We start from the raw sequence: 25,199 nt of genomic DNA, 5'->3' as shown, positions 1-25,199 counted from the left end.
AACAGTTTCTCATAAAATCAACCATTTCACCTAGATCCTCAGCTGATAAAATGTTTATTGCTCTCCCCTGCAAACTTCTCATACTGCTGTGCTTCCTCATGTCCAGTAACAGAGCTTGCCTTACTTCAGCCAAACTGTGTTGGTAAAACCTGATGTCTACGGTTCAACCCATAATATCAGAATCAGTATTTACAGTATTTACAACTGTAAATCTCATATACCCTTCCACTTAAAAGACACCAAATTAAGTTTCAGCATAACTGGTGGAAGCTGGAAAAAGAACATCATAGAACTATACTCCGCCACCAGAGGTGCCTGAACATTTTGATAGGCACAGGTTCACATTAATTTCAGGCAAATTTCCAAAGATTTGATGTTTCAAAGTATATCACGTCTGGATCTGGTGTAATATCAACGTAAAACCTTAGAGAGAAGGGTCCCTCACAGGAGTAACTTTCCTGCTAGCTTTTCAGTGCTTTTTTAGCCTTTTGCTATTCAGTATTTCAAACTTACAGAGGCAAAGGTAAAGCAAACAGGAACAACAACACGGTAAAAAGTGGAAAATAAAGGTTTTGAATATCAGAACCAAAATCTGCTTTGAGAAGTTGGTGAGCTTCAGATAACTACTTCTTTTAAATTCTTATTTGTATTTTTAAAACATTTCCGAAGTTTTTCACTGTCTTTAATGTTGCACACAGACCCCTGTGATAAAGGTCAGTAGGCTTTGAGGTGGTAACCAGTATCTCCCCCTTGTCCAGAGAAACACTAGAGCATTACTTTCTGGGAAGTCATCCTTGACAGGCACATAGGAAAGCCTCAGGAAAATAAACCCTGGGTCTCCGGCTCAAAATTAGGGATGCCCTCCAGCAATACACCTTCCCCACTTTTAAGTGGTTATACGGGACCCAGTATGAGAACTTGATGTTCCTTTTTTTTTTTTTTTTTTGACATTAATTAGCTTTTGCAGAAGTAGCAGAACTTTCACCCACTCTCCTTCCCATTTATACAAATGTTAGATTTATATATAAGTAACTAATCATTTTGTACTTCTGAAACTTACATTACTAGAGGACTGAAATACAAATTCATAGAAGACTGAAAAAACCCTTATCAAAAGGAGGGAAAAAAACTGAGAAATTTCCTAATGTAAATGATCAGTCAGGTAAGTTTTCTACAGCTATCAACAGATTTGCTTCAAGAAGGTTTCACTTTGCAGTTCAACACTACTAAAATACCCCATTAACTTAGTCCTCCTTGCCATGTATGGCCACGGAGGCTTATAACTATCAGAATATATGCTTGTTCTAGCAAAAATCATGAACACACACAACACTGCCAATTATTTTATCGGCAAAATCCTTTGTGGTGCTTGAGAGACAAGATATAAAATGGTCTTAATTCTGCAGACTAAGTCAAACTGTTCCTCAAATCAACAGCAACCAGGCAGAAAGGCAAATTCATTGCTTGGCTCAGAAGTCTGTGAACACTGGAGAAGGGGAGAAGACCTCTGTGGGTAGGGGGAGTTCCTCCGCCTCCTCCCATCCCATCCCATCCCAATCAATCAGCACTACAGCTCTACACACCCTTCAGGGCTGGTTTATATTTAGAACTTAATAAAAAATAAAAAATAGCAAATCATACACCCACTCGGCTTTGGGGAAACAAATGTGCTAGTCAACGGAAGATATAAATAATCACACGATGACACAACGAAACGCCTCATCCGGTGGCTGCAGTGCAAACTGCTGTCCACGGGCCAGCGGAGCTGCTGGATGCACTCCATTAATCTCTTTTCCAAAGTGATGGATTCTTTTTTTGGGGACTAGCCCAGTTCACCGAGGAGTCATTTTTTTCCCTCATCAGCTGAGATCAGTCACCAGTAACTCATCGCTTTTGATCCAGCCTGTGTTCTTCACTTGGAACTGAGACTTTCCAGCAACCACACCGCAGCTGGCCTGCAGGAAACACCCCTGAACTCCCTATTCATAGCCTGGGCAGGGCAGAGGAAGGAGAGAGCAGGCTATCAGATACAGTGATAGGAAAAGTGTGACCTTCCTTTCCCTCGATAATTACACCATTTTCTCCCCTCGGCTTTAACCTTTCAAAAACATTCAGGAAGCCATATGAAAACCCACAGGCCTGTGCAATCTAGGCATAGTAACTGCAAATTTTTAGATGCAAAGCAAATTCTGTCATGCTGGGCATGCTTAAATGGGCTAGAGAAACTGAATATGAGCACTCTGCTCCAGGGAAGAGCCAGTCTGGGTTCCTACTCCCATGACTGCAGGCATTTCTGTTAAAACCTGCTTTTATGTCCCATTAGATAAATTGGACAGGCTGCCCTGGAAGCAAAAAACCAAGAGTTTTGTGTACCTAGCTCTCCTGCTCTGTCACAATTTACCTTTAGGGATTGTATGGAAAAAAAAAAGCTTTACCAGGGATTTCCCTGCCCTCTGCCATCCAGCTGCTAGCAGGGTTGGCACGAGGCAGAAGTAGTGATGCTTCTAGACACACATGTTGAAAGGATTGAGAAACCTGGCACAGTCTGATGATAAATGCAGAAAGGACAGCAGGTTTATGTGGTGGCTAAGCAGGGGCTTAGGAAATTGCAGTGTGAGAAGTCACTGAACAGCACTAAAAGTCTTCCCTTGTCCATCTAAAGCCTTTGGTGAATCTGGCTCTGTAAGTCTACTCAGCTTCACAAGTGCTTGCAGACACAAGTGGGCATGCGAGGGCATTAAAACAGGCTGCAGTGTACTTTTGTCCTGTTAAACCCCTCGTGAACTACTCCAAGGAAAAGGGTCAAACTGGTAACCAGTGCAAACCAATGAAGCTGTGCCCCAATGTATCAGCTGCGGATTGAACACCTGTCACTCCAAGAATGACTGGAGGTGTACAGGGAGAGAACAGTAAAAAAACAAAAAATGCATTTATAGGGATGCAACTGGGGTAGTTACTGCTTTCCAGGTGGCTTACGAGGAAGGAGTGCTCTTACGGCACGCTTGTGCTCTCGAGGGGCTCTGCAGTGGCGTGGAAAAAAAACTGGGGAGTTTATACATATGCTCAGTTTCTCTCTCTGACCTCTATTAGGAGCTAAAGCAGCATGAAATGAGGTCCAGGCTACTATGGAGAATTGCCAGATAATGGGATTTAAGGAAGAGTACGTGTGTGTATATACACGCCTCAGTGGCTAACCGCTGTACCAAGCAAAAGATACACTGCCATTTCAGGGCTTAAAACAGATCCATTATCAGAAGGGAGCCTACAGAGACCCCGGCACAATCCTGCTGTGCAGGAGGGTGGGTGGGTGAGCACGTACACACACCTGCTTCTCCTCACAGCAACATCTTTGTTGTGCTTTGCCCGATACTCCGAGCCAGCCATAAACTGCAGTGCCTTTTCTTAGCTGGGCTATCGGTTCAGCCTGGAACCAAGCTAGTGCCGTAGCTCAAAAGCTAGCATTACCCGATGCCTTCTTGATGACCAACAGAAAGTAAACGAGCTGGATGCAACCCTTAGCAATGACATGGCTGCTGGCACCTTTGCTGGCAGTTTCTGTGTACACGGAGAACGAGTTTCTTTTCAGTCTTAGCAGAGCAGAGCTGAGCCCTACTGCAGAAGTTATTGCCTGATCTGCCTCCATTTGTGGAGGAGCAAATTCAGGTGTCTTGGGCTGTTAATGCTACCAGCATTCCTTCATAACTTCCCCACGGTCTTCTCAGAATTAAGGGTGGTGGAGGAAACAAGTCTAAATAACACAATACAAGCATTTTACAGTAGAAGGCAAGCACCACCCTAAAAATAGCACAAAAGCCATCATTTTAAATTGCATATAGCAAAAGCAATGCTCCCTTTGAAAACTGTAATTTCAAGGTTATGGGAATGTTTGATGAGGAAAGAGTGCGTGACCCTGCCCATATTTCTTTTCCAGAACAGGTGGGGATGTGTCACGAATAGTGGTTACCATCCGCAGGCACTCCTCGGCATTCCCGCATGGCACGCTCTGCCTTACCATCAAAAGACCAAGTGCAGCCACCGCCAGGGCCACTCCATATGAGCAGCTCACAGCTCGTCTGTCACCATGAACCTGCAGCAGGGACCCGGCAGTGCCAAAAGGCAGAAATAGTAGTGCTCCTTTTATCACCCAAGGCGGAGCATGTTTTACGCCGCACAATGCGGTGCCAAAAGGTCCATGGATGGGGTGGGGAGATTCCCCTCACCTTTTCACAGGGCTCATCACTTAGTCTTGACGTTTACAAGAAGCGTAGGGAAAGGTTTCTCGTTTCCATGTGTGGCAATGTGACCCTCACCTCTCAGTTCAGGACCTGGTCTTTATAAAGATTAGGCTGCACGGGACACATCCTGAGGAAAGGGTGCAGTGCCGCTCTGCATGACCGCCGTCTGAGAGCATGAACTGCATTAACCTTCTGGAGGGCTTGTGGAGGGAAAAGGAGAAAATGAGGCAGCCACCGATCTGGGATACACAGTCACCTTGAAACAATACTTTGGTCACACAGTCTAATGACTGTCTCTTTACCTTTGCCCCATCCCACTCCAGGGGAAAATTGCAGCTCTAAGTGGAAAGTTGAGAGCTGGAGCTGTGGATTGAAACTGTGCTCGGCCAAACTTCCTATCGCAATGACCTGAAGCACAGTTACGAGAATGGGCTGAGTCCTCCCAGCTCTGCAGGACTGGTCTGAGCTCCACATCCATGCTCACCCATCCAGAGCAGAGCTGTCCCTGATGGTAGAGAGACATCCATTTATGCTGGAAGAACAAAATGCTGCATTCAACATCCTCCCTTGGACTACAGAGCACTTTCCTCATTCTCATTTAGCCATTAACAAAGTATGGATCAGAGAAATAGAAGTTACTCCCATTCCTGCTGTTTCAGATGTCAAGTGTTTTGCACAGAGAGCTGCAAGCTCAGAAATTAGACCTGTTCAAAGCATGGAAAATTATTCAGGGCCACATAGAAAAATAAAACAGATTTTTTTTAAAATGTAACTCAGAGAATAACTAAGTAGCCTGCACACATAAAGAGAAATAATGCTGTGCATTAATCACAAAAATGATCTGATGTAGCTTCAAGGAACAGAACTCTTTCAAGAGCTATCAAAATCTGACATCATCCCAATGACAGATGCATGAAGTCCAAGTCCAGCCCTTAATGGCTGTTTCCTCAAACCAAAATAAGTTAAGTTCTTACACTACTTCATGACAATAAAATCCAAATGAAAATTTAGCATTCCTCAGAATATTACTGTAGATTCATGATATTCCTGTCCTGCGCACAAGTAAGTGTCAGCAGGTGCTTTTTCTCTGTGCATATGATTTGAGTGCTCTCAAAGGCAAAAGCCAACACCATCTGTAAAAGCTTTTTTATTCTTTTATTTTCTGAGCTTTACCTGAGTCTAGTTCTCACTTAGATTCTGACTTCTTTACATTTATGAATTAACTCGTGGTATAAATACCATCTACTGTTACTTTAAGGTTTCTTTATGATTTAGAGGTATATAAATGGATTTAGAAGATTTATCTACAATGAAAAAAGAACTACGAAGTCAGACTGCCTGAATTAAAGCAGTCTGACCTCCCAGTAACACACACTGAAAGCATTCACTCTTACCTTTTCTACCTCAGCTCTGCTCCAACTCATCCTTACCAGATAACCCAGCAGCCAGAGTACACACTGGCCAACACCTCCTTCCCTGAATTCCAGCAGTGAGCATTTTCCAGGATGCTTGGAGACCACATAAACCACACTACAACCAAGGAAAGGAATAAGCAAGAAATTTCAGCCAGGAACTTTTTGCCTCCCCCCTCCAAATTGACTTTCTCCTCTGGCAAGGTTATTCAAACACTTCAGGATATGACTGCATGAAGAAAAAAACACCCTCAAATCCCTTTGAAGAAAATATCTTGCAGGTATTAAGAGTATATTCTCTCCATAAATTGTCTCAGCAGCAAAATGAAAAATGCTTCATACTTCCAGATGTAAAATGTACAAAGAGGCTTAATTAGCTAAAGTTTATATACTGCTTTGAAGATGGGAAGACCTCTGAATGAAGTGCTAAGAATAGACAACCAGAATCCATCTTTCTAGTATTAAAAAAAAAACCGCAACAAAACCCCAAAAACCCCAACATAAAAAGCAGATTGATGTTGCACAGAAAATGTATGCCAGAAAAATCATCCAATCATAGGATTATTCATCAAAGTTTTACTGGGAGCCTCAGGGATTGTTTAGAAACTGGTATTTCCGAGCTGTATTGCAGTCAAAGATTTGATTTCACAACCTACTTTTGACAGAAGAATCAAATGAGACATTAGAGTAAATATTGCTAGAACTATCACATTCAGGGCTCGCAGTTTTGATGTTTAAAATACAGGAGACTTCTAACAGCTTCCTCAAAAACTGATCTTTTTTTCTGCTCAAGTACATAGCAGCCCAACTACAAATGCTGCTTCTGAAGTCGAGTATGCCCATTAAATACCTCATATCACTGACTAACACTGGTGAGAAATGGTATCTAGGAGCAAAAAACCAAGTGAATCTGAGTTCATGAAAGCTCATTTCCAAACATGAATTAGGAAGGGAAGAAAGATTAAGCATATTTAAAAACCAGACAAAAATGCACCTCTCGCTGAATTCTGTCCTTTGACAGAACATCATCATCTTCACTTCCAAACTTCATAAACTGCAATAAGCTAGCCAAATCTCAGGAAGAATAACTGGAGAAGTTACTTCCCTTCTCCAGTAGTGAAAAGCCACATCTCCCAGGAGAAGAGCAAGGTGCTTTGGTAAACAGTGTTCTAATCCCGCTGGGGAAAAGTGGTATTGATCAGACCCTGGGAGGAAAAGGAAAAGCAAGTCCTTGGCAGGATGACAGCAAAATCAGGACCAAGCCAACAGCTGATGATCAAAAGCTGAAATTTATTTGTATCAGCTGAGAGGAACACGACCTCCCCTGGACCCTTGTTCTTAAAATAAGGGAATTTTATTATTTAGATGAGTCTGTGGTGTTAAGCGCTACAAATACACATCAGGTTGTGCTATAAAGAGCTCTGGAATCTAAAAAACTGGTTTTCTTTTATGCTGCTCATGGAAAGAAACTGAACAGGAAGGTAAGGTCTCAGACCAGAGTGAGATTTTCTTTGGAAGCACATGGATCAATAGCTCAGCTTGCCCTTCTTACTGGAGCACCACACTATGGAAACTAGAGCTCTGAACAGTTATGCACATACACACATACACATATTTATTTTTTAAACACAAAGCAAAGGTTTCAAAACATATCACCAACAGAGGAAGCAGCCTGAAGCTCCTTGCAGGGGTGAAAAGATTAGAAGAATCTCAGAGTGCTGTAGCAGCAAATTTCTCTGCAAATTGTCAATAAACTCTCGTGCATGTGGCTGTTACAGGATGCTGGTTTTCACCCCTGTCCCATGTGACTCAAAGCCACAACGTCCAGAGACACATTTGAAAGAATCATAGAATCATTTATGTTGGAAAAGACCTTGATGACCATGGACCCCAGCTGTTAACCCAACACTGCCAAGTTCATCACTAAACATGTCCCTAAACGCTACATCTACACGTCTTTTGAATACCTCTGGGGATGGTGACTCAGTCACCTCCCTGAGCAGCCTGTTCCAATCTTGATGACCCTTTCAGTGATGAAATTTTTCCTACTATCCTATCTAAACCTTCTCTGACAAACCTGTGGCTGTTTACTCTTGTCTTATTGCTTGTTATCTGGGAGAAGAGAATGATGTCCACCTGTCTATCACCTCCTTTCAGGTAGTTGTGGAGAGCAGTAAGATCTTCCCTCAGCCTCCTTTTCTCCAGGCTAAACAACTGTAGCCAGTTCCCTCAGCTGCTCGATTTGTTGAAGACGTCCCAGCTCATTGCAGGGGCGGGGGGGTAGACTTGATGACCTTTAAAGGTCCCTTCCAACCCAAACTATTCTATGATCAAAAAAACCCTCCACACTGTGCATTTGGAAAGGCAAAAGTGGCAGCTCTGAAAATATATTATTAACTGTAAAAATATAATCATGGACTACAAAAGTATTGTTTCCATCCTGAAAAATCTTACTCTAGTTTGGGGAGTAAAACAGCACAGGAAGGAGGTAATTTCCTAATAAAACTTCTGAAACAATCTTATCATAGCTACTCAATGTCCTCTACATGGAAAACTGGCTCCACTGGCTCCTTGGAAAAGGGTGACTGAAATACAGCCATGAAGCAGGACTGAAATTATCTATTTTCAGCTAACAAGTACACATGTGAAAACATGGATATTTTAGTACAAGAATCCGAAACAGAATCCCAAACTGACTTTCTGCTATTTCCACCAACACACATTTTGGCATTTCTTCTGAAGACAAAAGCTTGCATTTTTAGCAGGTAAACAGTTCATTCACTCAAGCCAAGTAAGTGTAAACAAATCAATTTTGAAAAATTAAGGCAAGATTAGGAAATGGTCTTTTTTTTTTTTTTTTTTTTTTTTTAAATCAAGCCTTGAAAATGCTATTTTACAGCTGCAGAAAATGTGATTTTTGCCTGACTTTTTTGTTGGGTCAGCCAAACTTGAGGAGAAACAAGAAAATTCTCTGTAACCGAGGGTAAACCCTCACTTTAATATGCACTGTTCCCAAAGGAGGAGAAAATTCAATTACTAAAATGGTAGCATAATCTTTTCATTGTTATTTCAGGAGCTCAGAGTTAACTGGGCCAGTTTAGCACCCTGTGAATGAGCGTGTGTCCTTACTTCTCCACAATAAATGGTCTGTAATTACTTCCATTTCTCTGAAACGAGGAAATAGCTCTTACTAGCGTTACTCTGGAAGACGACTTTTGCTCTTTTGGGGGCTTATATAAGCCCCATCATTATCATATCTGAGCACTCCACAACACCTCTCATACCCAGGGAAGTTTTCTTACTTCATCTTGCATGTAACTGCAAAGGTCCCACATGCCTACCATGAAGTTCTGGCAGCAGTTCAGCATATGTCTCTCACCCACTCATGTCCCAGAAGGCTCCTTGGACCAGCCATCCCTGCCCGTACCTGAGCCAAGCTGCAAGGTCCAGCCCATCTTCCCAGAGCCCAGGACAAAGACTGAGTGGTCACAACCAGGTGAGAAGCCTTGGCCTGATCCACCTGATGGGTCACGACTCCGCATCTCCCCCTTTCCGTAAAAAGCAAGCTTTAAAGCACAGGATGTAGCCTGTTCAGGACACTCATGCTCCCTTCTGTGGGAGCACTTGCATTTTCTCAGAAATGATTAAGGACACCTGGTGCCAGAGGGAAACACCATAAGCCAGGTTGTGCTATGGTTAACTGATCACCCAACAGAGAGAACATCTGTCAGGTGTGCTCCACCACCTCCTGTGTTTCAGAAGACAAAACTTGCTCTCGAAATACCAGCCCAGTTGTATGCATCTGCCCCTCTGGACTCAAAAATGATCCCTGTAATTGCTCTCCTGCATCTGCATACACACACATACACATACACGAGTTGTCTTAGTAAAGCAGGTGTTCCTGAAGCCAAAGGATGTTGCAACACGTGGCCCAAGGTCTAAGCCTCACAATAGAAGGCCTTTTTTTTCAAACTGGGAATAATTTTTCTCCCTCCGTATCCTTTAAAAGAGGTCAGAAATAGATGCACAATATGACAGCAACACTACATACAAAGGTACAGATTATTTGCAGTTTCAGCACAATTCTGCTTATTCTCTCTGGGATCATGCTGGCTCCCCCATTAATTACAATGATGTAGCATGAGCTCTGCTGAGTTCTACACTGTTTGGCTGAGCTGGTATTCTCATACTGATTGTGCTTTCCCTCATGATCTCTAAATCCTTTTCAACTGCTCCTTTTCAGGAGGCAGCAGCAACACACACATACAGCTTCTAGATGCATAACTAGCTTTCAGCTCCATTAAAATGCGTTCAATTTACCGGTTATAATACTGCAGGACTTCCTTCTTTTTCTCATTGTATACCAGTCTTCACCTAGAGTCCAAGCGTTACCAAGAGGGATTTAATATATTGGTAGAACAACAAAGCTGGTGCATTGAGGCCCCCAAAATACAAGCATCATCCTCCAGATACAAAAACAAATGCCTGGAAAGGAGGGGAACAGAATTCAACGAAGAAACTGGCACAGGCACCAGGATTTCCTGCAACTGTTCTGGGTCTCCTCTATTCATTACATACAGCTTTCTACAGCATACTTAACTGCTAGCTAGGGTGGAGAGTGGGACCAAGGTCTTCCTCCAGCCTAGGAAAATTTCATTCAATTTCCATTTTTCACTCTCTCAACACATAGAAAATCCAAAGGCTTAATAAGAAGCTTGAAGTCAAGTACTTGGACACTTCAGATGGCATCCCTTCTAGAGCTGAAACGGGTGTTGAGCAAACATCCTTCCAGACTGAGCAAAAACATATACCTCAGCCCTGAGAACAACCTTGACAGAAATCCTCACAGTTCTCTCAGAATCATCGCCCTGTCCTGCTGCCCCCCGCTTTTTTTTTTTCTTTCTTTCTTCTTCTTTTTTTGTTGTTGCTGTTGTCAGAGGAAAGTCTCAAGGATAAGAGATCTAACTCTATCTGTGAAGCTGAATCTTATGGTATAGCTTTCTGAAGTTCAGAAATCCAAAGCTAAGGTTTTAAAACTAGCCTAGCTTACACTCTAGTTCTGCACATTTAAGTTAGGCATGAAACTTTCTTTGACCCAAAAAATCAAATCTGTTTTCATCCCTGTGTGTTCTACGAATACTTCTTGTTCTGCCTTAAGTTAAAAACACTGTGGGAACAGGGATGTAGCTTGATTTGAATATAACCATTAGAACTGATCAGTCTTCTCTCCAAAGTACACCCAGAGTCTCCCGAAGCAAAGCTGCTTTCGAGCATTATACCATAGCTGGATACAGATATAAACATGCTGAGAAAAGAACTGAAATACAACAAAAAGAACACTATGCTAACTGAGAGCTGTTAAATATGGCAAATATATTACTACCTCCCCATGTAAAGTAATCATCTCACACCAGTGAGATAATCTGCTCGTGTTAAACGGAACTGTACTCGCTCCATCTGTAAGAATTAACAGATGGAACAACTCTTTGGGCTTTACGTAACAGTAATTAAACAAATCCTCACAACAGCCACATGATTTCATGCACAAGCCAGAGCAGTCTACGAAAAAAGCTTTTCTGCCAGGTTGGAAAATTCCAGGCCATGTAGCCCAGAGAGCTCTGCAAAAGCGGCAGCCTAATGCCTTGGGTCAGCGTGCCTTGTCCTCCAGGATATCCTCTTCGCTGTGCACTGGGACCAAGAGCAGAAAATCCAGAAACAAAGCAGCTGTAACAGGCACCTTCATCATCTGCAGGAAGAAGTTCTTGGACTACTTTATCTGTAAGATGAGAGACAGTTATCCATGCACACTGCTATACTAGGAGTCAGTCTGAATAAAGAAAATATGGGAAAGTTCACAGCACTTGATATGTAGGAGAATTCAGTGTCTCCACAGGCAGCCCCTGGTACAAGCAGATAACCTCTCTCATGTCATCTGCTTCACAGCCACGAGCACCAGCAGCTCCCCTGTGGGCCAGGACCTGATGACAGAGGTGGGCACGTGAAAGGCAAGAATTACCCATCACTACAGGCAGGAAAAGAAATCCCCCACCAGGTTACCCAGCCACCCACGTGTGTAGTTACATATGTGAATCTCTACTCATCTAAAAGGGCAAGAAATAGCAGAATAAACAAGGAGCATGACCTGCACTTTAACTGGAGAAGGAAGAAGTCCGCTACAGATGGAAAATGCAGAAATGGACAATATTTTGTACCTTCACGTAGGCTCTCCCTCCTGCCCCATAGTAAGCAGCAGCGGACCTCCCTTACCTCGCTGAGGTGCTGGACACAGGGATGACCAAATGGGGCATCCCAGGAATTCACCTCTGAGAAACCCTCAGAGCCATGCCTGACATGGAGCTGCCAACTCCATACCCTTCACTCAAGGGTCCTGCAGAGCTCTGTCCCCTCCCCACCTGCTACTCCGCCTCTGGTATCTTGGGCCAGAAACACATAGATGAGGCCTCTGTCTCCTGTACGTGAAATATATACAGAATCTCCCATCACATCTCAAGCCAAATCAGAACCAACACCTGAAAGAAAATTCAGCTCATTAAAACTGAACCTATACCAGATCCAGGTGGGGGGAGGAATCCATCAAAATCTACTAACTGTGCAATATCCCACTTGCCATTGCTGAAAACGTCTGCCCCCCAAATTAATTAAGCATTCCACAGCTTTTGGGCTCTTCTGCTCTACCAAATAGGATTTCTTAAAAAATAAAAATAAAAAATTGCCAATAGGCACTGATACAGCTATTGGTTCCCTTCCAAGCAAAATGATTGACTGGGGGACTAAAACCACCAGAGCAGGGCTCTGCTGCCACCACGCGGTCACGGGTAGACCTAGGCATTGGTCTAGAATACAACGAAATGCTTGTGCTTCAGAACACATCAGTTCACCGAGGCTATCACTTTTACGTATTTCCTTAGCTCATGCCCAGCTGGGTGTACTTGTATCAGATGACCAAGGTCCCTGCCTGCCTGGAGGGTCTGCCCTGCCACCAGGCTGGATCCAGGTTCACCACACACTTGGGCCTCAGCTCTGAGGTAAAAATTACTTTCAAAAAGTCTTCTGAGAGAGAATCAGGTTTTCAACCAACTTGGGACATATGCAGCAAATGCTTCTGGAAGTGGGGGTGGACTCATCCCCTACGCTAAGGCCTTTAAAGCAGTTTCTGGCACAACTTCGGCAAAGTGCGGACACCACCACGACTATTTACTGCAGTACTCCCCCCACCAAAGAGCACTTAGGAAAGACTGCCTTTCTGCAGCTGGAATTTAAAACACCATGTTGGCATTTTTATTTTTACTAAGCAAAGTGGAAATCCAGTGTTAGCTTGGCCAAACTCTGGAGAGAAAAAGATAAATCCATTCTGGAAAATATACTCTTGAATAGTACGCTATGCAAAAAAATCTATCTTAAATAGAAATATCAAAATAAAGGTATGGATTAGGATTCAAGACCTAGAAACTGGTATTACAGCCCTGCATGTCATAGCTCCACATTGCTAAAAATGTTATAAAGCATACAAAAAATAAAATTGTCTTTTCTATTAACCCCAGATCTCTCTATATATTTTCTTTCTGTTGTGATTAGGAGCAGCAGGGCAGTTTGCTACTCTATTCTTTCACATCTCATTAGTAATAATTTTTCATCAGGGTTTTTTTTGTATTTTAGAGGTGCCCTTTTTTCTCCAGCAGCCCTGAAAAACACATGCCAGTAACTCATAAGCTCTTCTTAGAATACAGGCATTTATGAAATTACATGGAGCTTTGTTTACTGTCAAATTCAGCTCAAAACTTGAAAAACAAGTCATGAAGGGTTACTGTAAAAATTCAATAGCAACATAGCCATCTCAGGGGGGAAACATGTATCCAACTTTATTTCTGTTTCTGCAGAATGCAAACAAGTTTGTGAGATATCGGATTAAAAAAAACCCCGTTGTAAACAAATGAGAAAAGGTCACCAGTGTTTTTACATCTTGGTGACAAACATTTCCAACAGTCAGCTCTCCTAGGAGTCACTTCCAGTCTTTAGTAATGAAGAATAACACTGTCTGATGGAGCCAAATCTTTGTGCGGGGATGTGAAAAACACCATCAGTGAGGCCTAGAAGTGACAAAAAGCGGTAATTTGAAAATAGCTAAGAGAACAAGTCTCAGGATGATTCAGCTGCATACCATAAAGCAGGTTATAATTAAAATGTTTATTGTCTCCCTGTATCATGAGAATTTCACGACCCCATGGTTTAACACCACATAGTAGATTAAAAGTACTGCCTCAGGCTTTTAGCATGCTGCAGCAGTCTGGTATCAGTGAAGTGCAATATGGATTGGTATGTGGACCATACTGTTCATAGTGGAAACAGCCTGATTCCCATTACAGTATCAGCCTCACAATGTGCTTGCCACTTTGTCCATCAAGGTAATTCACCCACTGCAGGTACAGTCATATGTCATCCTTTCTCCAATCTGCCTTAGAGGGAGAGATTTTTGAGACAGGAATACTAAAAAAGCTTTAGGATCCGTGAAAGAAGCAAGTCATCTATCTGGCTTAGGATGGGTTGATTGTGGAGTCCACACTGATCTTCCTATGCAAGATGAAAGGCTGCATTCAACATTAGCCTTGGGGATGACTCTTTTCAGCTGTCATCAGTATTACTTGACCAAAGTTCAAGAAAAAGATGGCCACAATAGCAACCTGTGTTCTAGAAAGCCACTTTTGGTAACACAAATTACTGCCATTTATTTTACTCCAGAATACTTCCATTGACATATGTCAGTGCTTTATTGTGATGGTTTTGACCTCAGTGAAGAACTCATAGGAGTCCTTTGCTCCCTCCCTTCCTATGCCTGAGGCTTTCATCCCACCAAACGGCAAGTTCAGATCTCTAATAAGCCAGCAGTTGGTCCACACCAATCCAGACTGCAGTCTTCGTGCCACCCGGTGAACGCGTCCCACGTTGCTGGACCACACAGTGGCTGCCAAGCCATATTTCACACTGTTGGCTCTTTTGATCACTTCCTCTTCTGTGTCAAATGCTACCACGCATGTCACAGGACCAAAGATCTCTTCTTGCATGCAACAAGATTCATCCTTGACTTCAGCAATAACCGTGGGCAACATGAAATAGCCTTTCTGGTTGCCAGCTGGGAGAGCCAAGGAATCCACTCCCTCTCCGCAGAGGACTCTGCCTCCTTCAGCCTGGGCTTTCTTCACATAGTTCCTTACCTGGGGAAGCAGCAGGAAAACGTCACTGCTGAAGAACACCAAATCTGAGAGTCCACCTCACAAGCCTGGACACATCATCAGGAGCCCCTGAATATCTCCAACTGGATCATGCTGCCTTTACTTCCCTCCTAACAACAGAGGGTTATTCCCTAGTTTTTCGTTACATTTCTGTAACGTAAAAGTAAGACTAGGTGTTTCTTGCTGTAAAACAACTGTTCTCTCTCTCCAAACATTTACTAGCTTAGCAGGTAACACCAGTGGCCCTCCTCACTAAATATTCGCAAAAGGGTAGAGCCCCTGATGAAAACACAAGCTGTCCCAGAGCCTCCCTCCATCCTTCCTGGAGCTTGGGCAGTTTGCCATATATTCCATGCCATGGTTCACCCATTTACTCCAAGGGATCAGTAATATCTTCCTACCTCGCAGGCAGGCTTGTTAAATGTTTACATGCCACTAGGATGATGAAGCCATCAATGCTATAGAAAATCTCATCAATAAATAATTAAAGTTGTTTCCATGGCTGCTGCTATCCTATGCTACCTTGAACAGATAGGACATGCTTTTAATCTGCTGCTGTTCTGAAACAGTTGCTTGGTTCCTCTCCCTATGGAAACATCAGGGAGATACCCACTGGGCTTCTTTCTCTTCTTTCAACCACCTTAGTAGGTTAGACTCAGAAGTTTTCTGTGGTGCCACAGACTGAGGATCTCGGGAAGTGTGTATTTCTACCACCCCACTTCATAACAGCCCTGGAGAGCCTGCTGAGGCACCAGGAAACATGACAAAGGTCTGGCTTTCTCTCTCATGCTGCGGTTTCAGTCTGATTCTTGCTTATACTGATTGTGTCAGATAGTGCTGGGGATACAAACACCTGCTCTCCTGAACTCTGCCTGACACCACAAAATTCACTTCATGTAAGCCACTAAAGCAGACTATGTCTTAGTGGTGCATCATCTCAGCTGCCCTCCACACATGCAATTCCAAATTACTGCAAGCAGTCCTAGGAAGCCGTGTCTTGCACTCTCCAGGATTTGATAGTGATATAAAAATAAATAAATAAATATCTTGTTAACTAACTTATTAGGCAAATAAGTGATCTTAGCAAATGGAATAATAAAATCTATGAAAATGTTGCTAAGCTCCAAGATTGGTTAGTATTCAGATTCATTATTTAGAATTCACCATTCTGAATTATTTCAAACAGGAAGAAATATTTTTTGTAATTTAAAATTATTTTCCCTATGGAGTTGATTTTTCCAGAGGAATCAATCACATGATCCCAGTCCACAGGCAACAGAAACCTTATCTAAAAGATACCTTATAATGGCTTTGAATTGTCGTTTCTCAAAGCTAATCTTGGAGAGGACATGGTCCTTTTCTATATACCTCTGAAATCACCCTTTATAGCCCTCTAAATGATGAGATGTGATCACATAAGGTCCACATAACTTCACCTTTTCTAGATGTTCTTTACTTATTAGTGCTCCTATGTCGACTGTAGGATCTGAGGGGTTGCCAGCCTTCCACTTCTTAGCCTCTGCCACAAACCTCTTCAAAAACTCACTGTATATGCCCCTCTGAACAAAGATCCTGGATGTACAGAGACAGATCTCACCCTACAGAAAAGAAACAAACAAGAAAAAAATTTTCGTTCATTATACTATTGATGAGTACTAGGAATCACATCCCAGAATGAGACTTGTGTCCCTGCATCCTCAGGAGTGCAAACTACATTCACCAACACTGAAAAGTAGTTTTTTTCCGAGATTAAAAAGGAAAAAGAGAAGAAAAAGACAAAACAACAGTATCAGATTGTGCAGTCACTTCCTAATGCAAGTAAATACAATTTTTCATTGATTACATGTTTTCCTCTCCAACGTTTTTCATAGGAAATGTGATTTCCAACTCTGAATGCTCTCTGTCTTCATTTCCTGGTATTCCCTTTCTGACACCAAGCTATTTTTCTGAACATTTGTCCTGATACAGTTTCCTGGCTTTGGTGATCTGTCCTGAAGGTGTTGATGAGGGAAGATCATTGGAAGAATTTGGGGGGAAGTCTCCTAACTTAATTCCAGCAAATCAGCAAGCTTCCCACCTGCTTGCAGGGTAGGATTTAAAGCAGCTGCTTCCTGGAGGGATAAGTAATATATCTATTTTGAGAGGGATAATGACATCTTGTTATCTTCTGATGGAGAATGCAAAGAGCCCTTTTTTATTTTGTTTCCCTGCTTGTGGAATAATGAAGCATTTCTCATATTTTTCTACTTAGGATTTGCTCACAACACAGAATCTTGAAACAGACCTTGACAATTTAGGATTTGGTATTAGCAGAGATATGTGCACGTGTGCACACACACTTCTCAGACATGTGCACAGCTGTTGCAAGCGGGGTTTGTACACTACAGCAGCGGGAGGCACCTGGTTGGCAAAGCTGGACCTCAGGGTTGTGGGGATGCATTGGCTCAAGTCGGCATCATTGAAGACAATCGCGGGGTTTTTGCCTCCCAGTTCCAGCGAAAGCCGTTTGCAGTGCGGAGCACTTCTCTCCATGATCCGCTGGGCCGTCAGCGTGCTTCCCGTGAAGGAGATCAGAGGCACGTCAGGGTGGCAGACAAGGGCTTCTCCTGCCTTGGCGCCCGTTCCAAATACCACATTCACCACCCCGTGAGGCACCCCTGATGGGAAGAAAGGCACACAGTTCTCCTACCCTTTCCCTTGCTCAGCTGGTTTCAGCTCACCGTGTCTTGCCCCTGAAGTTAGAACATCACCTCGGGTGACAAAGACTGACCCTTAACTTTCATAGTAGCTGAAATGCATGATCTTAAACAGCTCCACGGGCCATGAGTTAAATGATAACATTAATTCTGCTGATCAGTCAAGCTTGCCTGATACCCATCAACAGAGATTCAGTTTTCAGTCATTCAGGGAAGCAGCATTTGTCCTCCTGGTTTCTCTTAAAAACGCATCAAATGCAGCCACAACACAACCGCCGAGAGCTGATTCTCACCCTCTTATGCTCTCATGGTTCCTCTGTTGGCACCACAGACTTAGGACATCCTTAAGTGGAGTGCAGAAAGAGGAAAGAAGGCCCATGAAGACTTTTCCACTATCTTCTCATGAAAAAAATGGGCAATAGCTGGGGTGGGGAGATGGGATAGCATGAGGACAGGGAGAACTTTTTGTTCTCTGGTGCAGCCAGTCTTTGAGCACTTTCTGATATCTGCAACAAAAAATGGTGCACAGACAAGCATTTCTACCTCGTTCCCCCTCCCTAGAACACTACAGGATTTACCTGCTTTCTCCAAGAGTTTGCACATCATCCAGGCTGTGACAGATGTCATCTCACTTGGCTTGGCAACCACAGTATTTCCACATGCAATGGCAGGAGCTATTTTCCAGGTCAACAAATACAGTGGCAAATTCCAAGGACTGATTAAACCAGCTACAATACAAACCCACAAAAGACAGGAGTTTAGTTTACCAGGATATAAAATTTATTTCTCTGATCTCAAACAGTTATACACCAGTTCAGATTTATGACGGGAATCTGGCTACGGCCTTTGCTTCCTGACAACCGTACAATAAATTTGCAGCTAGAAACATTTCTCACAGACAAATAACTTTAAAAGATTTGTGCAAATGATCCTAAAAGACGATCAGCCAAAGTCTCTGAATAAGTTCTGCTACTTCTTCAGGGCAGCATCTTATATTCACAGGAAGCTTTTCAGTGTTTTCTAGAAACATTAATGCAAGGTTAGTCATAACAATTATTTACCTCAGCCAGTCTGTGATAATACTCTTTGATAGCAAACAGCAAAGTAATGTGTTAGCTGAGATCACTCTTGCTTTCTGTTGTCTTTAGAGCTTTCCCCCCCCCCCAGTTTTAATATTAAAAAGAACACACATAAAATATAGCACACATTTTCCTGATAAATTTCAGCATAAGTAATGAGTGCCAAAGTTTATCAGTGTAAAAGCTGATGTTTCCACAATTTACTGATTTTTTTCAGTAAGCACTTTTGGGAATACTTTACATATTTATAGGAAATGGTGAAAAACCGTCTGTAATCATTAGGCGTGACTGCTCAAGAAAGCCACAGGATTTCTCACTGTTTGATGGAGCAGATGCAGCAAGTGACTTTTCCTTATGACAGTTTTTACCAGAAGCACTCACGTTCTCCACTGTTCAAGAACACTTTTAAATGGGTTCTCTAGGTTAGCCAATCCTATGTTTTAAATAATTCAAGCGTGAACATAGAACATTCATATATATTTAGATCAGTCACCTAATAATGGCATCAGGACGCCATCACTCATCAGTTTAGCACAGCCACTTTATTTCTGAAGCATTAGCAGCATCTAGTGGCTTCGTTCAGCCATTTCCCAGCTCAAAGCGGTTCAGCCACTCACGTGCACTCCAGTCACAGGCTGGTATGTCAGGTTGCAAACTGCTCCTCCTTCCCCAAAGGTGAGGAGGACCCAGCTCTCCTTGCAGAAGCAGCAGCTCTGAGCATCTCACTGACCCACAGCAGTAACACATACTTGCCAACATGGACACACACGTGCATGCCCACATGGTCACCCAACGTCCAAAACACAAGACAGATTTTGAGGATAAGAGCTACCAAGTTAAAACAGATGTTTTTTAAGGCATTATTTTTACCATGAAGTAGAATAATTGATTTTAGATAAAGTTGCTCATGCTTTAGCAGACCAGTCGTGTTTAACACCTGACCCAGAAACAATAAAAGCTTTTGAAAAACGCTCTTTCTTTGTTGAGCCACTGCTGAGGCTCGAGGCCAAGCTTATCAGCATTTCAGGAGCACCATACCAACTCCCACAGGTGTCCTCGAGGTGTAATGCACACAGCCTATGGTTGACATCTCAGTGCATTCTGTCACATGATGAAGGATGGAAGAGGCAAAGAATCTGAAGTTGTACACGGCCCGAGGGATGTCCACTGTTCTAGCGAATGTAATAGTTTTTCCTGAAACAAAAACAAGCACAATGCTGTGTTATCATGGGCAGAAACAGTTGCTCTGTTTGCTCTTCTCTGAAAGCTGATTTGCATGTTTTTTGGGAAATGTCTTTTGTCCTGCACCCAAGTAATCCCGGGCACAGTGCAACCATAGCCAACAGCAGCAGTTCCCCTGTGGTATTGCATTCTGAATAACTAACAACTGAAGTCAAACTCGGCAATTCTGAAAAGCAAGAACGCTCCAGGAATCCAAAATCAGTAGCTTCTGCAAAGGTCATGCACACATCAACTCCAATTTGCTCCAACAGTTCATGCCATACTAAAAATTTAGATCATATCCACCATTTCAATATTCGGCAAGACACAGTGTATTTGAGATCAACAGTTCCAATTTTTACCCTGATCCTTTGACTCTGCTTGTGCAAATGCTTCCAGGTCATGTTCGATCAGGTCTGCCATTTTGTTCAGGATCTGAGATCTCTCCAATGGACTTTTTGAGGACCAAATTGGGAAGGCATCTTTGGCAGCTTTGACAGCAGCTTCCACCTAAAAAAGCAGAAGAGGGATGGTGAGGCTAACAATCTAGATCACACTGTTGGGAAGACTGCATCTCTTCAGAGTTTTGACTATTTTATCTTCCCAGGACACTTTCCCATAACTCAGGAGGTGTTGTTGAAATGAGTATCCAGAAAAGAAACAGTCGCTGTAAGTCTTGCTTTTCTCCAGCAACTTGTGGGCAACCCTCCAGGCCTGCAGGAAATGCCAGACCAGTCAACTAGCAGCAGCAAGCGCCCCTGGCTGAACCCATGTAGAACCTTGTTTCTCCTGGAGGAAAGTGCAAGAACCTCCCAGAGCAAACGCATCCTCAGTCGAAACATCCACAGTCCTTGCAACACAGGGCTTCAGCCACGCCGAGCAATGATGAAATTAAGGGGCTGGGGAAGGAACAGACTGCATGCCCTGCTAGCCTTAGATTTCCTCTTTCCTTTCCACCGGCTTGTGCGAGCAAGGATTAAGAATATATGTACAGAACAGACAGTCAAGCCTTACCTGATCACAGCTAGAAACTCATTAGTGCCCTCACAGAAAAAAAAAGAAGTTCCTTCCTAAACTCTTGGGGTTTAGTCTGTTCTCTCATCAGATACCTAATGAAATCCACAGATATAAAAGATAATTATATGTTTTTACATAGATGCATACCAGTCTTGTCACTATTTTGCCTGAGATGTACATAACTGCTGCATGGTCCTTCAGCCTGACCTGTCTGAATAGTGGCAGATTACCAGCATTTTCTGAAGCAGGCTGGGCCTCAAAGGATTGCAGTTCCCCAGGAAGCTTTCTCTCCCACCAGTCATTTCCTCTGGGCTGTTAAATGGAAGCTACCTGCATCTATTGATTTATAAGCAGTTTCTTCCAGATGTTTACCAGTCTCTCAGATTACTAGAGATGGTTATCAGCATCCTTCCATATTTTAATTAACTGCCCTATTTCCCAGTTTTTGCTTCCTACGTATCACATCTTTATTGCTTCCAGTGACTAACACATGCATCAAGGTGGGCTTTTAGCCAAAGCTGTCTTAACTGGTTTCCCACAATTTTTGCTCATTAATTTCTTCAGCTTTTGGAAATCTGCCAGAGTCAGTAACTAGGAGGACACTGGTCTAACATCTATCAGATGATTCTGATCTCTCTTAACATTGCCATGTTGCTGGTTCCCATGCAGTCACTGAAGGCTCCTTTCTACCAATTCCACAAAACTGAGTTCCAAATTTGTTTCTTCAGAGCGTGATGAGTGCTATAAAACCCATCACAAAATATTTTATGGACACTCCGATGATGCTTTACTAATGAAGGTACAAAAGTTGAAACGGGTGAAAAAGCCTCCCTGCCAAGCACATCAGAATTTATGGTCTTCCTAAAAATAAGGACCAGAGTTTGAGGGCCAGAACAATATTAGTACAGAGGCCAAGGCTGGAAACAAAACAAATCACCAAGATCACGTGGATCACTGGCTAAGCTCAGAAACCTAGACTCTACTCTTACAACTGTAGTTCAACAACCTACTGCTCAGATGCCAACGGTGGCAGGCTGTCAGCTACCCCACAGCTGGAGCAAGGTCAAAACAGGCCTGGGAAAGGGGAACTACAGCATCTTGAGTGAGTCAGGTGCAGATGGCACACTACCCTGAAAAGGTTCACCCTCTGTGAAACCCTACCACCTTTACTAATCAACTTGTTCTTCCACCCTCCTATCATTAGGTGCCATTGTGGTGCTGCTTTTCATCTGTCCTCTCCTCTGTGGCCTTTTCTACCGGGTGCTTTGCGTTTCAAGAGAGGGCTAATGTGAAGTTGAGGCTATCTGCATTTCTAACCCTCCAGTACATTTATAAGAAAGAAAAAAAAAGTTGCATTTTCACAGATAGCAGAAGAGAAAATTAGCAAAGGAAGGAATGAGGTGGCAGTAGATTGATTAATAAAAAGCAAGAGGGCAAAAAAGGAGAGATTTGTTCAGAAGTAAGACAGTTACTTAGTTTGACTAGCAAAAAGCAGCAAAGAAAGCTGAGCCACAAAGAAAACATGCATAAGAATTCAACTATGAACTCGTGTGTCTGAAACGCTTCCTTCTGCTTTCCTCTCCTGCACAAGACAAACACCAAGAAAGAACACACAATCAAGACCTATCATAAAAGATTGATACCAAAATACTCAAAACTGCCCTCAGGACATGATGTTTGCTTTCCAGGGGATGATGCCAGCAACAAGGTTCTTTAAAGAGAGATTTATTTATTTTTAAAGGAGATATTAACCAGGACTAATTAGACCCGTCTTTTGGAGATACAGGGCACCTGTTCAGCTTGCTTTGGTGTTGCTACTTGGAATTTAAGACATCTAGCTGGGGGACTAATTAACCCATGAATAAAAACATTCCGCAGAAACTGGCTGAAATGGCCATTGCAGCTGTTAAGTAGGTGTTAAATTCCAGGGTCAGCGACAGATTCACTGTGTCTCTCTTCTGCCTTCTCACTTTCCACTAAAACTAACCAAGAAAAAATCCAGCTGGACACTGAGCCTTGCTAGAAACCAGCATCCTGAGTTCTTGAGTTCTTCATTGAACTGGGGTCTAGATGTGTATTTTGATATCTCTAGGTATGTCTAAATAATATGTGATTGCATTTTTCCCCTGCAGCATATTCCATCAGTCACAGGCAGATACCAGCTCTGCAGAGCCCAACCTCCTTGCATAGTTCTCTAAAGGCAGGAGTAAAGCAGCCACTGACTTTACAGGTGTTTAAACTGGGTTCCTGCTGCTATACACAACCGCTAGCTAACTGGAAAGGCTGAAAAGAGAAAAGCCATTGCTCTTCAGCATATTTGACCTGTATCTCCAGAATGGCCAGCAACCTACTTTTGTTAAGATGTTCTAGCATTCTCACATCTCTTATTTTGCAAATTTTGCAAAAAGATTTGCACCTGCACATCAAAGAAGTCTCTTGAGGCATAATTAGGATTGGAATGAACCTACACAGATGTATTCTAGCAAACTCAACCTGTTACTGTTTAACTCTTGGTCATCAGCATCTAGCAAATATTTACCTAGTTGAAACTACAGTGCAAAGGTTTCTGCTGAGAAAAGCATAGAAAAAAGATGTCCACAGGACTGAAATACAAGTGAACAGCTACACACTGCAGCAGTTTATTTTAAAAAATGTTTTGAAAGTACTGTACACTACTTGTCAATATTTTCCAAGACCTTGGCATTATTCTAGGTTTTCCAGTTGTCTCTCTCTTCAATAAGCCTTAAACACTATGCTGAACACATACTTGTAGGTCCCTTACCAAGTAGCATCAATGAAACTGCAGATCCCCAGCTGAACGTCACATTGCCCATACACACCTGAGGATGTATAGGGTGCCAGGAAATATTCATCCCACTAGAGAGCACAGAACTAGGAAGCATTACATTGATGCAGAGGACAGGCTACGTTTTAAGGAAATGTACACTCATCACAGTCACTTCATCACCTCTGCTTAATATCCAACTGCTAATACCAAAAATCCTTTTAAATGACAACTGCAAATCATCAAGATACTAAGGGAAAATACATTCAGTTGTATATAGTACCTCTAAGCTTATTTACAGAAGAGATCAATAATCCTTTTTCTCTCTTACAAATATTTTATACTTACAGCCAGTCTGAGCACTATTGTTAATTTACGTACAAGACATCTCCCACATGAGCTGAAGCTGCTCCACTGAAGTTCCTGAAGCTTTGTTGAGTTACAGCAGCCCAGCATGCAGCCTATAAGTTTTTAACAGCAGAGTGCAAAAAGTAACAGTATTCACTGCTGCAGCAATAGGGTACAGGACAGCATGCTACAATACAATCAAGAACTTACTCATTTAAGCATTAAAGGCTTCAGGGTTTTTCTGTTCTCTCACCTTCAGCCTCTCCCACTCAAAATACTAACGTTGAGTGCATTTAATGTTTTCACTTATTTGTACATTTGGATAGTACTCACCTCTGCTTTGCCACTATCTGGCACCCTGCAATAGACATCTCCAGTTGATGGATTATAGGAGTCTATGTAGGAGGAACAAGGAACAAATTTGCCACCTATAAAGTTTTCCAGCACTAGGAGACTCTCTGAGTGAGCCATTGTTAGCCGCTTGCTTCATCCGTGATTTTTTTCTGCATGGCATCAGTTTAGATAAGTAGGTCTGTATATATTTGCACAGCGAGTCTGAACTCCTCCCCCTCTCTCAGCCTTCCCTGCACCGCTCGCCTGTGAGTGGGAACAAACCCCTGGTAACACCAGCAAAAAAGAGGAAAGAGGGTAAAAATTACTATTTCTGTGACACTTGGATCTTTTCTAGGAGTTGAGGCAGAGAGGCAGGATCAGCTTAGTTGTTAGAAAACAGCTCCTCTCTGCCTATAGGAAACAAAGTACTGAAGAAGGGGAGAAGAAGAATGGTTTGACAGGGAAATTTCTCCCTACAGCAGTTTTTCAAGTCTAGACAGTTCACAGTCTAAAGACATTTTGCAAAATCTACACAAAATAATTCAAGAACAAAACACCCAGCCAGGGACCTGCTCCTTACTGTCAGCAGACAGAAAGAAACTTGGACTACCATGTCTGCAGCTCGTGCTCAGCTTTGTCATAATCAGTAATTTTCCTTGTAATCCCCAAAACAATGCTGCTACCAAAACAAACGGTTTTTTAAACTTAAGAAACTTTTTTTCCCACCAATGTCCCCAAACATCAAACAATACAAGCAGCTGAGTGGGCCTTCAATTCAAAACGGCTGAGGGAGCACAAACCTACCTGGTACAATCAGTTGTATAT

General features: G+C 42.6%; 1 protein-coding gene across 1 annotated transcript; it reads right to left on the bottom strand.

Moving 5' to 3' along the window:
- Positions 1 to 13,502: 13,502 nt before the first annotated feature.
- ALDH8A1 (aldehyde dehydrogenase 8 family member A1) lies at positions 13,503 to 24,639 on the bottom strand. The gene is made up of 7 exons (XM_040597516.1): positions 24,375 to 24,639; positions 20,254 to 20,401; positions 19,709 to 19,864; positions 18,170 to 18,319; positions 17,296 to 17,552; positions 16,332 to 16,493; positions 13,503 to 14,877 (listed from the first exon to the last, which is right to left on the bottom strand). Exons 1-7 carry the CDS (start codon positions 24,510 to 24,512, stop codon positions 14,425 to 14,427), a joined length of 1,464 nt encoding a protein of 487 aa, XP_040453450.1. The 5' UTR covers positions 24,513 to 24,639; the 3' UTR covers positions 13,503 to 14,424.
- Between the last annotated feature and the right edge of the window lie 560 nt (positions 24,640 to 25,199).

Source organism: Falco naumanni, chromosome 6 (assembly GCF_017639655.2).
Source record: "Falco naumanni isolate bFalNau1 chromosome 6, bFalNau1.pat, whole genome shotgun sequence".
Lineage (NCBI taxonomy): Eukaryota > Metazoa > Chordata > Aves > Falconiformes > Falconidae > Falco > Falco naumanni.
The sequence above is the reverse complement of the archived record's forward strand: the minus strand, read 5'-3'. Positions and strand labels throughout refer to the sequence as shown.

Bases quoted from the DNA above. Each gene is read 5' to 3' on its own strand.
- ALDH8A1 (XM_040597516.1), bottom strand. From the start codon at position 24,512: ATGGCTCACTCAGAGAGTCTCCTAGTGCTGGAAAACTTTATAGGTGGC. The intron at 18,320-19,708 runs GTATGGTGCTCC...TTTGTATTGTAG, and splicing joins GAGGACACCTGTGGGAGTTG to CTGGTTTAATCAGTCCTTGG. The intron at 14,878-16,331 runs GTGAAGTTATGT...CTGCTTCCCCAG, and splicing joins GTAAAGAACATCTAGAAAAG to GTAAGGAACTATGTGAAGAA.